This window comes from Bos indicus x Bos taurus, chromosome 6, assembly GCF_003369695.1.
Source record: "Bos indicus x Bos taurus breed Angus x Brahman F1 hybrid chromosome 6, Bos_hybrid_MaternalHap_v2.0, whole genome shotgun sequence".
NCBI lineage: Eukaryota > Metazoa > Chordata > Mammalia > Artiodactyla > Bovidae > Bos > Bos indicus x Bos taurus.
The window spans coordinates 101286876-101306840 of NC_040081.1; the positions used below are offsets into that span (position 1 = coordinate 101286876).

The 19965-nt window shown below is 41.4% G+C and overlaps 1 protein-coding gene across 2 annotated transcripts in view; it reads right to left on the bottom strand.

Moving 5' to 3' along the window:
* Nucleotides 1-3641: 3641 nt before the first annotated feature.
* Nucleotides 3642-19965, bottom strand: part of SLC10A6 (solute carrier family 10 member 6) — a 31735-nt gene continuing 15411 nt past the window's right edge. The window contains exons 3-7 of one of the 2 annotated variants that reach the window (XM_027544968.1): nt 19440-19528; nt 16199-16374; nt 6657-6814; nt 4922-5132; nt 3642-4668 (exon numbers count right to left, since the gene is read on the bottom strand). In XM_027544968.1, coding sequence (XP_027400769.1) covers nt 4626-4668; nt 4922-5132; nt 6657-6814; nt 16199-16374; nt 19440-19528 — 677 coding nt within the window. In that variant the 3' untranslated portion in view covers nt 3642-4625. The remainder of the gene's footprint in view (nt 4669-4921; nt 5133-6656; nt 6815-16198; nt 16375-19439; nt 19529-19965) is intronic. The other variant, XM_027544969.1, reaches the window with a different exon arrangement.

Sequence of the window (19965 nt, forward strand, 5' to 3'; positions counted from 1 at the left end):
TTGTTTTGAAGCTCTATTTTGTTTGTTTGTTTTTACTGCACTGTGCAAATGTGGAATCCTAGTTCCCCAGTCACTGAACCATGTCCCCCTGCAGTGAAAGTGTGGAGTCTTAATCACTGGCGTATTCCCGCCAGGGAAGTCCTGTTCCTTCATCTTTTGCTCTCTTCCCTTATGATTTGATGATTATCTGTAGTGTTGTGTTTGGACTCCTTTCTCTTTTGTGTGTGTGTATTTAAGTTGATTTCTTAAGTTCAACTGCATTGGTAACAACCCTGCATTTTTGTTCCCTCTCCCCACATTTCATGTGTTTGACATATTTTACGTCTTTTTGTTTTGTGTATCCTTAAACCAATCATTTTAGATATAGATGATTTTACTACTTTTGTCTTTTACCTTTCCTGCTAGCTTTATAAGTGTTTGATCTACTACCTTTATGTATACTTGTCTTTACCAATGAGACGACTTCTTTCATGATTTTCATACTTCTACTGTTGGCCTTTTCTCTTCCACTTAGAGACATCTCTTTAACGTTTCTTATACAGTTGATTTAGTTGTGCTGAACTCTCTTAGCTTTTGCTTCTCTGTAAAATTCTTTCTCTCTCCTTCAAACCCGAATGATAGCCTTGTTGGATAGGGTACTCTTGGTGTACATTTTTTTCTGTCACTTTGAATATATCATGCTACTCCCATCTGGCCTGCAATCTACTAAAAAGTCAGCTAATAATCTTATAGGAATGTCCTTGTACATAACTAGGTGCTTTTCCCTTGCTTCTTTTAAATTCTCACTTTATCTTTAATTTTTGCCATTTTAATCACAATGTGTCTTAATGTGGTTCTCTTTAGTAGGTTTATCTTGTTTGGGACTCTGTGATTCCTGGACCTGAATGTCTGTTTCTTTTCCCAGATTAGGGAAATATTCAGCTATTATGTCTTCAAGTATGTTCTCTGCCCCTTCCTCTCTCTCCTCCTTCTGTGACCCCTATACTGTAAATGTTAGTATGCTTGATGTTGTTCTGGAGGTCTCTTAAACTGATTTTTGTTTTTTCAACTTGAGTGATTTCCTCTGCTGTCTTCTAGCACTGATCCATTCCTCCATATCGTCTAATCTACTATTGATTCCTTCTAGTTTATATGTTTATTTCTTTTATTGTAGTCTTCAGCTCTGTTTGGTTCTTTATATTTTCTAGCTCTCTGTTAAACTTATCACCGTGTTCATCCATTTTTCTTTTTTTTTTTTTAATATTTATTTATTTGGCTATGCCGGGTCCTAGTTTCAGTATGTGGGGTCTTTGCTATTCATTGAGGCATGTGAAATCTTTAGTTACAGCATTTGGGATCCAGTTCTCTGGCCAGGGATTGAACCCAGGCCCCCTGCATTGAGAGCACAGGAGTACGGCGTCTTAGCCACTGAACCACCAGGGAAGTCCCCATCCATTTTTCTCTTGAATTTGTTTTGCATCTTTATGATCATTACCTTAAACTCTGTTGGGTAAATTGCTTATCTCCACTTAGTTTTTCTGAGATTTTGGTCTTGTTCCTCATCTGGAACATATTCTTCTGTCTTTTCATTGACTTAATTCTCTCATTTGCATTATGTAGGTAGGTTATGTTTCCCAATCTTAAAAAACTGCCTTATGTAGAAGACACATTATGGGCCTCAGCAGTACACTCCCTCTGGTCACCAGAGCTGTATGCTCTAGGCATTCACCTTATGTTGGCTGCATGGGCCCCTTTTATTTTTTTTAATGGCAGGGCTGACTGCAGTGGGCACATTGTTGGGCAAGGCTAGTCCTGGCCCTGCTCCTGCCAGGCCCTGCCTAGTGCAGTGGCTTCAGGCCCACTGGTCGGCACTATTGGGTCCCAGTGTAGTTGACTGCACAGCCAAAGGAGGTCAGCCAGTGCCAACCCACTGGTAGACTGGTCAGGGTCTCAGGGCAGCCCACTGCAGACCCCAGGGCAGGATAACATCCTTTTTAAGAAGGGAGACTGAACCTTGCTCAAGATTGTCCAAATAACAACTGGGATTCAATTCAAGGACTGCCTGACGACAACCCGTTCTAGCTCTTTAAGTGTGTTACAACAAATAGCTCTGGTAAAGCCCAGGTTCTTCCCACTACACTCTGCTGTCTCAGCTGCCCACCTGGGTCTTTTCCAGACACAGAGCTGACTCATTCTGCTTAACATTCCTCTGCACTCCCCACTTCTGAACTTCATAGGGGCCCTGCTTTTATGAACACATGATTATTTAGATCAGTTAGAATACAGTTTATTCAGTTAGAGCTTTTGTTTAGTTACGTTTTTTTTTTTAGATATTTTAAAGATAATGCCTGACCTCTTGGACAACCTTTTTTTTTGTATTTATTTTATTTATTTGGCTGTGTCGATCTTAGTTGCAGCACGCAGGATCTTTCAGTTGCCACGTGCAAGCTCTTAGCTGCAACATGTGGAATCTAGTTCCCCGACCAGAGCTCAAACCCCCAGCCTCCTGCATTGGGAGCACAGTCTTAGCCGCTGGACCACCAGGGAAGTCTCGACTTGACTGTTCCTGTTTCCTCTCAATGACGTGTTTACAACCATCTCTGGAGATGGCAATCTTCCAGTGTGACTACTTTCAAACCCTTACGTTGATTTCTGTTGTTTCTGTCTTAAAGGATGGCTTTTGGTGTACTCGTCTCCAGACCTGTCCTGATGGTGGTAAACACTGATCATGCAGTTAATACTTTGAGAATGGAACATGGGAATTTACCATTTTCTGTTAGGTGCCTATGTAGACAAATGATTTAATCCCTTTCTTTAGGATCCTTTCAAACTCATGGGAATGCTCATTTTGGAACTGGGGATCGCTGAACAGCCAATTCTACTATGTTAACTGCAGCAGTTGAGAATTAACAATCGTGTCACACATGTGTGAACTTCCTTTCCATATACATATACTTGTGATCCCTAATCTGTCTCTTTCTGTACTACCATGAAGATGGCCTTAATTGGGAAAATACCGTAATAACCATTGCCATTATATATATAAAACTTGTAAGTTCTTGGGTATAGTTACAAAATAAAATTGTAAAGCACTAATCTCAGACAATATGCTTTTACACATTTCACAATTTACAAATAATTTAAAAATGGAACCAAGCAGAGCCCAGTAAAACACAGTAATAGAAAGTTATAAAGCGGCATTTCATATCAGTAGAGAAAAGAGGACTCATTCAGTATATGATGTTAGGACAATTAAATAGATTTTTAACATAGCATAGAAAAATTCAAAATAAATATGTACATATTTAGTTGATCAAAGTAATAGAAAATATAGGAAATATTTTTAATAATGTTAGAGGAGAAGGATGGGTTTTATCTACTGCCAGACAGTATACTCAGCAGCTAGTAAATATGTTGACCCCAAAAAGAACTCCCTGAAAAGGGGCCACATACATTCATGAAAAAGGGGTCTTTTACAATTCATGATCCACACAAAGATATAAATATTCTAACATTTGATATATCTATCTTAAGGTCAAAATACAATTTTGAAAGACTAATAAAGCTGAACATGTGAAACTTCCATACAGCAAAAGACATTATACAAAACTAAGAAACAAAAGAGCGGTAAAATATTGACAAAACAGAGCAGAGTCACTGTCCACCATGTGTTCAAATTTATCAGTCAAAAAGGAAAAAATACAATAGAAAAGCGGGCAAAGGACATGAACACGCACTCATGAAAAATGCTTCACTCGATTTTTACAATTCAATTTTAAATGAGATATTTTCACAAAGCAGAACGATCGTTCTTAAGATGAATATGGCTGTGGGAAACCAGACACTCTCAGGCACTGCTGGTACCACGTTGCCAGAGAGCTCTCTGCCCAGCATTTTAATGTGCAATCAGCCTGGCAATTCAAGTCTAGAAAATGATCCTACAGAAATACTGGCATGGAGGCACAGGTGTTTGTGATAGCACTGTAATACCAAGAAGTTGAAAGCTATCTAAATGTCCTTGAAGAAGAAATGGTGAAATAAATTACAATCCTTCCACACACTGGAATACTTCTATGAAGCCACTGTTCTAAAGAATGAGATAGGTCAACACAGACCGACATGTAAAGATGCTCTGTAACATATTGTTGGTTTTGTTGTTCAGTCGCTAAGTCGTGTCCAACTGCAATCCCATGGACTGCAGCACCCCAGCTCCCCTGTCCTTCATCTCCTGGAGTTTGCTCAAACTCATGTCCATTGAGTCAGTGATTAATCATTTAGTGATTTATGCAACAGTATACATGGAATGCCCTTTTTAAATTATATAACTCATAAATCTATATATTAGAAGAATAAACATGTGCCTGTCTCTAGGGAGTAAAAATATTACCCTCAAGGGTTCATTAGATTCCCTCTAGGGAATGTAATGTAATCGCTCATATTACATCTATAAATCTAAGGTTTTCAAGCCCTTAAAAAACAATCATCATTTGAGAAAAGACCCCATTTTTATAAGAGCTGTATGTTTTCTCCCCACTACCCCAAAGCACTTGCCCAAAGTCAAGAAGTCAAGTGGGTCCAGACTCTGTCCTTGCCCTGCAGTGTGAGGTGACATTTCTACCCAGAGGCTTAACTTGTGAGATTAAAATTCACAGCTTGACGACTTCATGTAACGATGGGGATCGCTCTTCACTGTACGGGAGACAAGAACACACATAGCAACTAGTAAACATGTTGTGTAAACCCCCAAAGGAAGAACCAGAAATAGGCAGAACATATTCTCCAAGGGGATCCTATGACAACTCACAAGCCACACAAAAATATAAATATGTTACCATCACACACATTCCCACAAGCCCCGCCAACAAGATTCGCTCGTCAGCTCTGCGCTGTCTCTACTGGCCACTCAGGGAGGCAAGGTGTAGTCAAACCAACAAGCCCCTACTTGGCACGTGCGATGTCACCAGTTGGCGTGGGAGCACCGTGGGGATCCACGGGTCCCGACGGCCCAGGACTTAGAGTGGCTTCTTCATTCACCTCCAAGAAAGCAGTGGTCTCTTTAGGAGAAGTGGATTTCTTCCTATGGCGGGCTTCTTGACAACTGGGCTTCTCGTTTCCGTGTTTGTTCTTCAATCTCCTCTTGTACATCTTATATGCTAAATGTTAAAACACACCAGTACTTAAAAATCACTTTGGCAAAGACTGTAATTTGGTAACATTGTACACGGGTCAAAACTTAGGGGGTTTGTTTGCTTTGGATCACGTATGTATAAACACACGGGGAAAGAGAGGAAGAAGAGAAAACTAGAACAAAATAATTCAGTGTATCAGGATGGCTATTTCTGTCTGGAATGAACCTTCTGTGATTGAGACACTCATCAGATTGCTGACAACTCATCCATCTATCCATCCGTTCATCCAGTCATTCATTCATTCAGTTAATCGGCAACTCCTGTGGATTGCTTACTACGGATCAGGTGCTCCCCTGGTGCTTTTGTGACTGGGAATGGACCAAGCATATTCCTTCAGAAACAGTCTCACCGTGAGAAGGTCTTAAAATTTGGATCTAAGACCAGGGTTTTACTCTTCTAGAATATATCTTGTGGGAAAATTAAACCCTGGTGTTCCTTATACTGATTGTTCTGTCAGTAATCAGTATATAATCAGTTTTATGAGTAATCATTGAGGCTTAGTCGAATCTGTTCTGTGACAATAAATTCACAATGGCTAAGATTAATCTATCAGTCTATATATTTTAAATTTAACCTCTGTGACCCTGAATAATGATAGGGATGGGTAAGCACATATGTGCTGTGCTGTGCTTAGTTGCTCAGTCATGTCCGACTCTGTGACCTCTGCACTGTAGCCTGCCAGACTCCTCTGTCCGTGGGATTCTCCAGGCAAGAATATTGGAGTGGGTTGCCATGCCTTCCTCCAGAGGATCCTCTCAACCCAGGGATCAAACCCAGGTTTCCCACGTTGCAGGCAGATTCTTTACTGTCTGAGCCATCAGGGAAGCCCAAGGACATATATATGTATGTTTTTTAAAATGTATGTGTATGCATTATGGAGAAGGCAATGGCACCCCCACTCCAGTACTCTTGCCTGGAAAATCCCATGGACGGAGGAGCCTGGTAGGCTGCAGTCCATGGGGTCGCTAAGAGTCGGACACGACTGAGCGACTTCACTTTCACTTTTCACTTTCACGCACCGGAGGAAGAAATGGCAACCCAGTGGCCTGCCGTCTATGGGGTCGCAGAGAGTTGGACACGACTGAAGCGACTTAGCAGCAGCAGCAGCAGTATGCATTATATTTCACAGCCATTCAGCACAATTCTTAGTCACAGAAGTACTGTGAAATAACATTTGGAATATTTCTTAATAAAACATAACGTCATTTTTGAGATTAAATAATTGCTCATGGACAGTTCTGAGAGTGCATTGTTTCTTTGCAAAGCATACTGGTTTGTAAGCTCACTTTCACAGTTTTTTTTTTTTAATATTTTTCTGTGAAACTTCCACTTGTGGCACAGGATCTTGTTTATACATTTATGTTCCCTAGAAATGTCATGCTAAAAATGTATCACAAGGGCAGTCCATGTAGATTCATGTTGAAAAAGGAGTTTGTGAACTGGGTGAACAATTTTCAGTTATGCCTACACACTGGGGTCTTTACGTACCAGCAACCATGAAAAACCCATTCAGCATCTGGAAAAGTCCATAGGCCAATATGAAGCCAAATATGTGGACCAGTTGCTCTGCAGTGAAGGATAACTGCAGCATGGTGAAGCACATCTGAACATTCTGAGTTCCAGTTTCTAAGGAAATTGTCCTGCACCTACCAAGACAAAAATTTTATGTACCAGCAATAAGGATTATACAAAAATCTTCTCTTACGTATAGTAATAAGTGCAAGCCAGGAGCTGAGACTACCAAAAGTGCTTACTACAAATGCTTCAATAATTATTTGATGAGTACCTACGTGGTAGGCGGTCTCTTAAGAAGCACCTCTTGAATGGGGCTCTACCAACTCCCCTAGGAATCTGGGTGAAAAGACAAGATACACTGAAACAACACACGACCAAGCATGATGACGGGTCAGGGAGATGGTGCAGAAATTCAGAAAAGTGGCGTAAATGCCACTTTTAGAGAAGGCTTCACAGAGGAAGGGTGGGATTAAAGGATGGACAGGGAAAGAGGCATTTAATGTGGGAAATGGTTGTTTGGGGACAGGCATGAGTGTGGCCTGGTCAGTAAGCACTGCTCATGCTCTAAGCCAGCCTGTGGGAAGTGAAGGACAAGGAGGTGAGAATGGAAAATTGAGTCAGAGACAAAACAGTGTAAACTAAAGAATCTGCCTGCCAATGCAGGACACTCAGCTTCCATCCCTGGGTTGGGAAGATCCCCTGGAGAAGGAAATGGCAACCCACTCCAGTATTCTTGCCTACAAAATCCCATGGGCAGAGGAGCTTGGCAAGCCACAGCCTATGGGGTCGCAGAGAGTCGGACACGACTGAGCAACCAAACAGCAACTTAAACAGGGCTTCTCCAGTGTCTCAGTGAGGAATCTGCCTGCCAGTGCAGGAGATGTGGGTTTGATCCCTGGGTCAGGAAGATCCCACATGGTGTGGGACAACTAACCCTCTGAGTCACGACTACTGAGCCAGTGCTCTAGAGCCCAGGAGTCACAACTGCTGAAGCCCACTCGCCCTAGAGTCTGTGCTCCACAACCAGGGAGCCACCGCACTGAGAAGCCTGTGCACCGCAACCAGAGAGCAGCCCTCATGGCGACGAAGACCCAGCATGGCCAAATAAATAAATAAAATTATTTTTTAAAAAAAGAAACATAAAAATCCTATGTGAAAACCAAATGTCTGCAATGAAGTCTTTGGTGAAAGGGTTTAGTAATAAGTTTTGTATACTTTTCTCTGTTTGATTTGTTTTCAAAGGAAGAGAGGAAGGGAGGAAGGAAGGAAGAGCAGGAAGGAGAAAAAAGGAAAACCTAGGCAGGACCTTGGAGGCTGGGTTAGGCAGCTTCATCTTTTCCAGTTTCCAAAGGGCATCTTGAGGTTTTCACAGATGGCAGAAGAGAGGACAGAGGCATGTGATAAGGCAGCTCCTCTACCCACACTGGCTTCCCAGGTGGTTGTCATGGTAAAGAACCTGCCTGCCAATTCAGGAGACTTAGAGACAAGGGTTCAATCCCTGGGTCTGGAAGATCCCCTGGAGAAGGGCATGGCAACCCACTCCAAGTATTCTTGTCTGGAGAATCCCATGGACAGAGGATCCTGGTGGGCTGTGGTCCACGGGGTTGCAAAGAATCGAACATGATGGAAGTGACTTAGCACGCTACGAAAACTGGACTGAGATGTGAAGGTGACAAGGTGTGTAATGTGGGAGTAAACCTATTATCACTAGTACAGGGCAAATTCAGTGGCCCTGATTTTATTTCTAATTATCCTGTTTCTTGTTATGCTTTCTGCAGATTACTCTCACTTCTTTCAGAAACCTTGTCCATAATTTGACATGATTAAGCTATACAGCTGTACCTCATACCTGGACCATTCACAAAGCAAATGCAGTATCTCAGTCCTGATATTTCTCAAGCCATCAAGTGCGGGAAAAAACAAGAGTGCTGACTACACTCTGCCATAGGAATCCTTCTCTCCAGACTCAATTATATTTCAAATCCTCAACAGTCTGTGTTCCTAAGGACAGTCAGCCCATGGATTCAACCAACCTCAGATCAAAAATATTTTGGAAAAGAAAAATTGCGCAAGGTTTCTAAAAGCAAAACTTGAACTTGCTTCGCAGGCAACTATTTATGTAGCATTTACATTGTGTTAGGTATTATAAGTCATCTAGAGACAAGTATATGGAAGATGTGCATGCATGCTCAGTCACTAAGTTGTGTCCAAGTCTTCTGCAGTCTCATGGACTGCAACCCACCAGGCTCCTCTGTCCATGGGACTTCCCAGGCAAAAATACTGGAGGGGGTTGCCATGCCCTCCTCCAGGGGATAGTCCCGACCCAGGAATTGAATCTGTGTTTCCTGTACTGCAGGCGGCCCTTACCATTGAGCCACCTGGGAAGACCTATGGAAGATGTACATAGGTTAAATGCAAATACTATGTTATTTTATATAAGGAAGTTGAGCACCCTTGGAGTTGGAGTCTGGTATCTTCAGGGGATCCTGGAACCAGCCCCCTGCAGATATGGCTGTACTGACCTTGTAAAAAAAAAAAAAAAACCCAGGTCCAAATCTTAACTCCACCACATTCTGGTTCTATGAACTTGGTCAGATTACTTCTCCAAAGGGTTTGCTCATCTGTAGAATGGGTAACCAAGAGTATCTACTTCTTAGACTTGCAGCAAGAAGTAAATGAGATACACTTGGCAGAAGTGAAGTTGCTCAGTCGTGTCCGACTCTTGCGATTCTGTGGACTGTAGCCCACCAGGCTCCTCCGTCCATGGGATTCTCCAGGCAAGAATTCTGGAGTGGGTTGCCATTTCCTTCTCCAGGGGATCTTCCTGACCCAGGGATCGAACCCAGGTCTCCCGCATTGCAGGCAGACGCTTTAACCTCTGAGCCACTTGGCAGAGCCTCACCAACTATTTGGTACCATCCTGAATGTTTCCCAAGTAGACAAAAACATAAAGCTGATTAAAAGTCTCCCACTTAATGTTTTTAAATACATATATGTGTCTATTCTGTTTCTTGGATAAAATTTTACCAAGGATCAAAAGAAGAAACCCTAGAATTTAAATGGGGAGATCTACATATCACAGTGGATTTCTTCTTAAATTGACAATGTTTGTGATGTGCTAAGTTGCTTCAGTCATGTCTGACTCTTTGTAACCCCTTGGACAGTAGCCTGCCAGGCTCCTCTGTCCATGGAATTCTCCAGGCAAGCATACTGGAGTGGGTTGCCATTACCTACTCCAGGGGATCTTCCCAACCCAGGGGATCAAACCCATGTCACTCTCCTCTCCTGCATTGGCAGGCAGATTCTTTACCACTAGCATCACCTGGAAATCCCCAACAATGTTTAGGTTGTAAACAAAGTACCAGTTAACATGAAAAAAAAAAAAAAAATCCCCAAACATCACTTTGGGAATTTAATGGCACAGTTTATTTTTCAATAATACTTTTCTGATTTGAAAAGTAGTATATATTCATTATGCATCAAAAAATTTAGATAATATATCAAGGAAATATTAAGAAACTAAAATTACTCTTCATCCCACTACTCAAAATTAAACATTTATCATAGTGGTGGTTTAGTCACTCAATTGTGTCTGACTCTTTGAGAGCCCATGAACTATAGCCTGCCTTCCAGGCTCAGCTGACCGTGGAATTTTCCAGGCAAGAATACTGGAATGGGTTGCCATTTCCTTCCCCAGGGGATCTTCCTAACCCAGGGACCAAAACCCATTTCTCCTGCATTGCAGGCGGTCTCCTGAATTGTAGGCAAGTTCTTTACTGACTAAGCCATGAAGGAAGCCAAAATATTTTTGTTTATGTGACTGCACAGAGTTTTAGTAGTGACATGCAAACTTTTAGCTGCAACTTGTAGGATCTAGTTCTCTGACCAGGGATTGAACCCAGGCCCAATGCATTGGGAGTGAGGAGTATTAGCTGCTGGACAACCCGGGAAGTCCAATTAGCCTATGGTATATTTCGTCCAATATTTTCCTAAGCATAAAATTTTTCTATTTTCTTCTACAAATGGGAATCAAAATGCATACTGTTTCCTGCTCCTTTTAAACTTATTTCAAGTATTTTCCAAAAGCATTAAAATGGATGAATTATAGTACTCACAGACACAGTTATGAATTAAATATCTCTTTTGTCAGATATTTAAACTGTCTCTATTTTTTATATTCACACATAACACTGAAATTAATATCCTTGTACATCAGTATTTGTTTGTTTATCTGATTTGCTAGCTTCAGGACAGATTTCTAAAGTCACTGAATTAATAGCTATAAATATTTATAAGGCTGTTGATATGACTAAATAGCCTTCCAGAGAGTTTGTGCCAAATTATGTTCCCACCAACACTGTATGATAATGCTTATCTCATTGACAGGCAAAACAGTATGGAGTGTTATCATTTGTAATATTTTATAATGTTTATTTCATGTAAGGATGGGCATGATAAAGGCCAGAAATGGTAAGGACCTAACAGAAGCAAAAGAGATTGAGAAGAGGGGGCAAGAATACACAGAAGAACTACACAAAAAAATCTTAATTACCCAGATAACCACAATGGTATGGTCACTCACCTAGAACCAGACATCCTGGAATGTCAAATCAAGTGGACCTTAGGAAGCACTACTACTATCAGAGCTTATGGAGGTGATGGAATTCCAGTTGAAGCTATTTAAAATCCTAAAAGATGATGCTGTTAAAGTGCTGCACTTTATGTGAGCAAATTTGGAAAACTCAGCAGTGGCCACTGGGTCAGTTTTCATTCCAATCCCAAAGAAAGACAATGCCAAAGAATGTTCAAACCATACAACTGCACTCATTTCACATGCTGGCAAGGTTATGTTCAAAATCCTTCAAGCTCAGCTTCAGTAGTATATGAATCAAGAACTTCCAGGTGTACAAGCTGGATTCAGAAAAGGCAGAGGAGCCAGAGATCAACTTGCCAACATTCACTGGATCACAGAAAAAGCAAGAGCATTCCAGAAAAAAACGTCTACTTCTGTTTCACTGACTATACTAAAATTTTTGACTGTGTGGATCACAACCAACTGGAAAATTCTTTAAGAGATGGGAATACCAGACCACCTTACCTGCCTCCTGAGAAACCTGTATGTAGGTCAAGAAGCAACAGTTAGGACCAGATATGGAACAATGAAATGGTTCAAAGTTGGGAAAGGAGTACGACAAGCCTGTATATTGTCACCCTGCTTATGTAACTTATATGCAGAGTACATCATGTGAAATGCCTACTGGATGAATCACAAGCTGGAATCATGATTGCCAGGAGAAATTTCAACAACTTCAGATATGCAAATGATACCACTCTAATGGCAAAAAGTAAAGAGGAACTAAGATCTCTTGATGAGGGTGAAAGAGGAGAGTGAAAAAGCCGGCTTAAAACTCAACATTCAAAACACTAAGAGCATGGCATCTGGTCCCATCACTTCGTGGCAAATAGAAGGGGGAAAAGTGGAAAAAGTGACAGATTTTCTTTTCTTTGGCTCCAAAATCACTGTGGACAGTAACTGCAGGCATGAAATTAGAAGACGTTTGCTCCTTGGAAGGAAAGTGATGACAAACTTAGCATATTAAAAATCAGAGACGTGACTTTGCCAACAAAGGTCCATCTAGTCAAGGCTATGGTTTTTCCAGTAGTCGTGTATGGATGTGATATTTGGACCATAAAGAAGATTGAGCACCGAAGAACTGATGCTTTCAAATTGTGGTGCTAGAGAAGACCCTTGAGAGTCCCTTGGACAGCAAGGCGATCAAACCAGTCAATCCTAAAGGAAACAACCCTGAATAATCATTGGAAGGACATCCCACTTGTGGATGGGACTGGTGATAGAAGCAAGATTTGATGCTGTAAAGAGAAATATTGCACAGGGACCTGGAATGTCAGGTTCATGAATCAAAGCAAATTGGAAGTAGTCAAACAGGAGATGACAAGAGTGAACATCGACATTCTAGGAATCAGCGAACTCAGATGGGCTGGAATGGGTGAATTTAACTCAGATGACCATTGTATCTACTACTGTGGGCAGGAATCCCTTAGAAGAAATGGAGTGGCCATCACAGTCAACAAGAGAGTCTGAAATGCAGTACTTGGATGCAATCTCAAAAACAATAGAATGATCTCTGTTCGTTTCCAAGGCAAACCATTCAGTATCACGGTAATCCAAGTCTATGCCCCGAGCAGTATCACTGAAGAAGCTGAAGTTGAACAGTTCTTTGAAGACCTACAAGACCTTCTAGAACTAACACCCAGAAAAGATGTCCTTTTCATTATAGGGGACTGGAACGTAAAAGTAGGAAGTCAAGAAACACCTGGAGTAACAGGCAAATTTGGCCTTGGAGTATGGAATGAAGCAGGGCAAAGGCTAATAGAGTTCTGCCAAGAGAACGCACTGGTCATAACAAACACCCTCTTCCAACACACAAGAGAAGACTCTACACATGGACATCACCAGATGGTCAACACCAAAATCAGATTGATTATATTCTTTGTAGCCAAAGATAGAGAAGCTCTATACAGTCAGCAAAAACAAGACCAGGAGCTGACTGTGGCTCAGATCGTGAACTCCTTATTGCCAAATTCAGACTGAAACTGAAGAAAGTAGGGAAAACCACTAGACCATTCAGGTATGACCTAAATCAAATGCCTTATGACTATACAGTGGAAGTGAGAAATAGATTTAAGGGACTAGATCTGATAGATAGAGTGCCTGATGAACTCTAGACTGAGATTCGTGACATTGTACAGGAGACAGGGATCAAGACCATCCCCATGGAAAAGAAATGCAAAAAAGCAAAATGGTTGTCTGGGGAGGCCTTACAAATAGCCGTGAAAAGAAGAGAAGCGAAAAGCAAAGGAGAAAAGGAAAGATATAAGCATCTGAATGCAGAGTTCCAAAGAATAGCAAGAAGAGATAAGAAAGCCTTCCTCAGCAATCAATGCAAAGAAATAGAGGAAAATAATAGAATGGGAAAGACTAGAGATCTCTTCAAGAAAATTAGAGATACCAAAGGAACATTTCATGCAAAGATGGGCTCAATAAAGGACAGAAATGGTATGGACCTAACAGAAGCAGAAGATATTACGAAGAGGTGGCAAGAATACACAGAAAAACTGTACAAAAAAGATCTTCATGACCCAGATAATCTCCATGGTGTGATCACTCAACTAGAGCCAGACATCCTGAAATGTGAAGTCAAATGGACCTTAGGAAGCATCACTATGAACAAAGCTAGTGGAGGTGATGGAATTCCAATTGAGCTATTTCAAATCCTGAAAGATGATGCTGTGAAAGTGCTGCACTCAATATGCCAGCAAATTTGGAAAACTCAGCAGTGGCCACAGGACTGGAAAAGGTCAGTTTTCATTCCAATCCCAAAGAAAGGCAATGCCAAAGAATGCTCAAACTACTGCACAATTGCACTCATCTCACATGCTAGTAAAGTAATGCTCAAAATTCTCCAAGCCAGGCTTCAGCAATACGTGAACCGTGAACTTCCAGATGTTCAAGCTGGTTTTAGGAAAAGCAGAGGAACCAGACATCAAATTGCCAACATCTGCTGGATCATCGAAAAAACAAGAGAGCTCCAGAAAAACCTCTACTTCTGCTTTATTGACTATGCCAAAGCCTTTGACTGTGTGGATCACAATAAACTGTGGACAATTCTGAAAGAGATGGGAATACCAGATCACTTGATCTGCCTCTTGAGAAACCTGTATGCAGGTCAGGAAGCAACAGTTAGAACTGGACATGGAACATCAGACTGGTTCCAAATAGGAAAAGGAGTACGTCAAGGCTGTATATTGTCACCCTGCTTATTTAACTTCTATGCAGAGTACATCATGAGAAACACTGGGCTGGAGGAAGCACAGGCTGGAATCAAGATTGCCGGGATAAATATCAATAACCTCAGATATGCAGCTGATACCATCCTTATGGCAGAAAGTAAAGAAGAACTAAAGAGCCTCTTGATGAAAGTGAAAGAGGAGAGTGAAAAAGTTGGCTTAAAGCTCAACATTCAGAAAACGAAGACCATGGCATCCGGTCCCATCAATTCATGGGAAATAGATGGGGAAACAGTGGAAACAGTGTCAGACTTTATTTGGGGGGGCTCCAAAATCACTGCAGATGGTGATTGCAGCCATGAAATTAAAAGACACTTACTCCTTGGAAGGAATGTTATGACCAACCTAGACAGCATATTGAAAAGCAGAGATATTACTTTGTCAATAAAGGTCTGTCTAGTCAAGGCTATGGTTTTTCCACTAGTCATGTATGGATGTGAGAACTGGACTATAAAAAAAGCTAAGTGCCAAAGTACTGATGCTTTTGAAATGTGGTGTTGGAGAAGACTCTTGAGAGTCCCTTGAACTGCAAGGAGATGCAACCAGTCCATCCTAAAGGAAATCAGTCCTGAATATTCATTAGAAGGACTGATGTTAAAGCTGAAACTCCAATACTTTGGCCACCTGACACCTGATGCGAAGAGCTGACTCATTTGAAAAGACCCTGATGCTGAGAAAGATTGAGGGCAGGAGGAGGAGATGACAGAGGATGAGATGGTTAAATGGCATCACTGATTCATGGCACATGAGTTTGAGCAAACTCTGGGAGATAGTGGAGGACAGGGAAGCCTGACCTGGTGCAGTCTATGGGGTTGCAAAGAGTCAGACACGACTTAGTGACTGAACAAGAACAACAGTATTTAGGTATTATATACCCCACATTGTAATGATAATATTTAAGATAAATTCCTATTGTATTTCTTGAATTTGTCCTATCTCCTCTTGCCCTTTATAATTAGCATTTTTTAAAAATTTGGCACAAATAGATAAATGCCTAATCTTTGAATCCTTGCTCATCCTCTAGAATGATCTCTATATTTAGTGAAACCATCTCACCCATCCTCTTAAACTGTCAGACTAAGAAGAGAAGTGTGTCCAGATTGCAACAAGTAGTTTGAAACCAAGGCCAAATTGATGGGAAGTTATAATTTGTGAAATTAGGATTGGCATATTGACACCATTAATGAATGATCCCTGGGTTGGGAAGATCCCCTGGAGAAGGGTAAGGCTACCCACTCCAGTATTCTGGCCTGGCGAATTCCATGGACTGTATAGTCCATGGGGTCACAAAGAGTCGGACACAATTGAATGACTTTCACTTTCACTTTTTCATTTATGTGAAGAATTACTATGATCTTTCCACTCTCTTTTGGAGAAGGAAATGGCAACCCACTCCAGTATTCATGCCTTGAAAATCCCATGGACGGAGGAGCCTGTAGGCTACAGTCCATGGGGTCACAAAAAGTTGGACACGACTGAGCGACTTCACTTCACTTCCACTCTCTTTACGATGAGTTGTCCTGTTCCACCCACTTTATAAGGCAAAACTCTTTGTGCTTCCAGACACAGACAGGCAACAAAGTCTGCCAACAGCAATGTGTCTAATTTGTCCTCTTTATAAAAGTTTATGGATAATTTAACTGTACCTCTGCCAAGATTGGTGGGTAAGAAGTGCCAGGAGAAAGCCTGTGGCATGGCCAATCAAAGGAAAGATGAAACTGATCATCAGAAGAATGATGTCTGAATTCCAAAATTCTTTCATCAGCACCATACCAGCCCCTGTGACGACCAAAAAGAGGAGTCCACCAGCAATGGCCCCGATCTAAGAGAAATCAATAAAAGAGGTATGCGTGAACATCATGGTCTTTTTGCAAAGCCCATCACTGCTCTAAAAGCCTTGAAACCTAGAAGAGAGGAACAAAAGAGAGGACTTAGAGAACCACCAAATCCTATGTCATTTTACAGAGGTCCAACGTGGTCAAGTGACTTAGCTGAGGAGCTAGAATTCGATGAAGCTCAACACAAACCTAAGTCTTCTTATTTTATGACCGGTACCTTTTTCCTTTCAAGCGGAGGATTTTGCCAGAAGAATTGGGTAGTGAAATTTTTCATGGATAGGACACATTTGTGAAATAAGGGGAACATCTGTTAATAAGCATCAAACACCTCCACACAGGGCTTCCTGGAGGCACTAGCAGTAAAGAATCTGCCTGCAATGCAGGAGACATGAGAGACGTCTTCCCAATCCCTGGGTTGGGAAGATCCCCTGGAGGAGGAAATGGCAACCCACTCCAGTATTCTTGCCTGAAGAATTCCATGGACAGACGAGCCTGGCAGGCTACAGTCCATAGGGTCACAAAGAGTATAACACAACTAAGCTCCTCTGCACACAACCTCTCGGACCCCACCCTGGAATCTGTTGTCTGAGATCTGCCCTGCCGACCATCCACCACTGTTTTCCCACCACCCCTTCAACTGCCAGAGATTTCTTACACCATTGATTCCTGTGCTTCTCTCCGCCAAATGAAATTTACCAATGCTTCATTAGACCACCTGAGCTAATGTTAATGTAATATGAGAGGTACTGACAGAGATCTCTATCCTCTCCCAAATGAATACTCTCATACTTTTGTTGATCAACAGTTAAAAATTAAACAAAATTTTTTTCCAAGAAAGGAAGCAAGACCCAGAATATTGGCGGAAAATCAGGATCTTGGCAAGTTCCCACACACATCATGCACACAGCAAACTCTTCACCAAGTGACAGCATCAACCTTGATTTCAAATGATTCGGGGTGTGGAGAACCAAAGCAAAATAAAAACAACCCAGCGTACCTCAGGTGTGTCCTGGGGTCAAAATCAGGGAAACACTGGGCCTCCGCCTAACCGAAGATGCTGCAACACGCTAAGGCCTCTGAACTTTCTACCAAGAGAGGGATCTCAGAGCTTAAAATTTACCAAAAGCAACTCATCCAGAAAATGAATCAGATCTATGTTGATGTCTGGCAGAAACCAACACAATTCTATAAAGTAATTATCCTTCAATTAAAAAATAAATAAATTTAAAATTAAAAAAAAGAAAATGAATCAGATCTAAAATTAAAAGAGGACTAGGAACAGAGAATGAAGACATCCCAAAATGATGATTAAAGTATCCTAATTTTAATGAAGATACTCTAAAATATAGTTATATACATTGTTAAATATTTTCTGCCACAACTCCTACGGAATAGCCAAAGGGTTTTGAATTTGCTCTTTACAAACATATAGGAAATATTTCTCCAATGACACTGATGAACTAGTAGAGGATTTGGAAATGCCAAAATCATTATTTTTTTTGGTAGGTACTCTTTTAAGGAAGTAATTCAAAATAAAGTACTTGAAAAGTAAGAGGTTCCGGGGACTTCTCTGGTGGTCCATTGGCTAAGAATCTGCCTTCCAATGCAGGGGACACAGGTTTGACCCCCTTGTCAGGGAACTAAGATCCTGCATTCCACAGGGCAACTGCTGAGCCTGTGTGCCACAACTAGAGAGCAACCCACGTGCCACCACCAAGAATAAACAAACAGGAAGAGGTTCCCGTGATCAGACTCGTTCCTGTTGTTTCGTAAACAAAATTATAACCACCCACTGCCACCCTGGAAATTTTCTCCTACTGAAACAACAGTAAAGTCACCATGTCCAATCCACACACATACCATTTCATCCTTCCTCCAGTTCCCTGGGAATTGATTTGTCTGCCTCCCAACCTCTCTTCTCTCATTCTCCACCCGCCTGGAGGAAGGGTGGGAGTGGTTCAGTCTCACACCAAAGTGGAGAAGCAGCATCCATGCAGGCGAATGGAGTGGCATGTTCTGCCAGGTACAGCCAAACACCAAGCTTAAGCTGAACCAAGGTATAATCCTCAAACTAAAAGGAGCTGAGATTTCATTTGCCGAAATTCCAATTAGCTCTGAATGTTTCTTTCTTTATAAATACAAAAAATAACTAAAACATTTTTTAAATCTTCATGAAAGCAGCATATATTAAAAGGGTAAAAGCATATATCTTCTAAAACAATACATACTTGGAATCCTAGGGGAGGGACACCATTGTTGAGAATGCCTTCTTTCAAGCCAGATAATTTTTAAAAGCCATTTAACGAGGACATTTGTTTGTTTCTCCAATAAACTAAAAACAACCCTAAGGAACTATATTTAATGTCCTTGAATAATCCATAATGAAAAAGAATACAAAAATGAATATATATATATGTAAAACCGAGTCATTCTGCTGTACACCAGAAATTAACACAACATTGTACATCAACTATACTTCAATTACAACAAAAAAAGACAACCCTGGAAAGTCAAGAGGAGGCAAGAGGTCCCAGTTCCCATCATTCCTCAACACGTTCTGGATGATTTCATTCTGACAGTGATTTGGGTGGTCAGAAGTCCTTGCTTGTGTGTACCGACTCCATCTTTAGAGGCTCCCCCAGGAATGCTTCTGAAAGACAGCGCTGCTCCCTGCTCTTCCAGGAAACCAGCCACATCCTAAACACTGGGCCCCACTGCACGCAGCCCTGAGCAGCCTTCGCTGGAGGGCACCATGTGAAACCTTGTGAGCGAATGGGCGCTCTCTGTCCACACGCAGGCCTAAGCTTTTCTGCCCTTGGAGCATAAGTTCCATGCTTTGCAGGATGTCATAAGCCTCAACGTAGGGGCTCACGGAAGTGAAAAGGCAAGCCTTAGACTGGAGGAAATAGAGCGACTGGATACAAAAATGCAGGGCATGTAAAGAAAATTGCTGGGTGTGGGCTGTATTCTACTGGTCTGTTTGTTCTGGTCATTGCCTACATCCGTTTGTCAAGTCTCAGTGTCTGAAATGTCCCATGGAATTCCTTACCTTAAGAATAATTTTGGATTGTTTTGGCCACCTATAATTCACATAGATACCAAAGGCCACAGGAATGATCAGGCACACAAGGGTGATTCCTGAAAAGAAGAAACATCTGTCAGACCGTAGGTATCCTTTCTCTACCCTTATCTCCCAGGCCTCAACAATTTATGTCTGTTTCACTTAGATAAAAACTTTAATTAAAGCAACATTTTATTTCTGCATCCACCTCCAAAAAATATTTTAATCTTTGAAAGACAGTCTTTGAAGGGTATATGATAGCACTGAATGCCATCATATATTTCCCTCAGAATCCTTCAACAAGCACATGGGATTTTAGAGACAACTGAAAATGTAAAGATTAGAAAACAGATGGACCCTTTTGTGTCTTCAAGATTCTTTGGTTGCTACGTATGGGGTCACCACTCTACAACTACAGCTATTATTTCTCTATTTGAAGCCAATGAGTGATTTGCTTTGCAAAGAATCCTTATTGCAAAACAAACACACCATCTGTTTTAGAAACCAAAGCAAG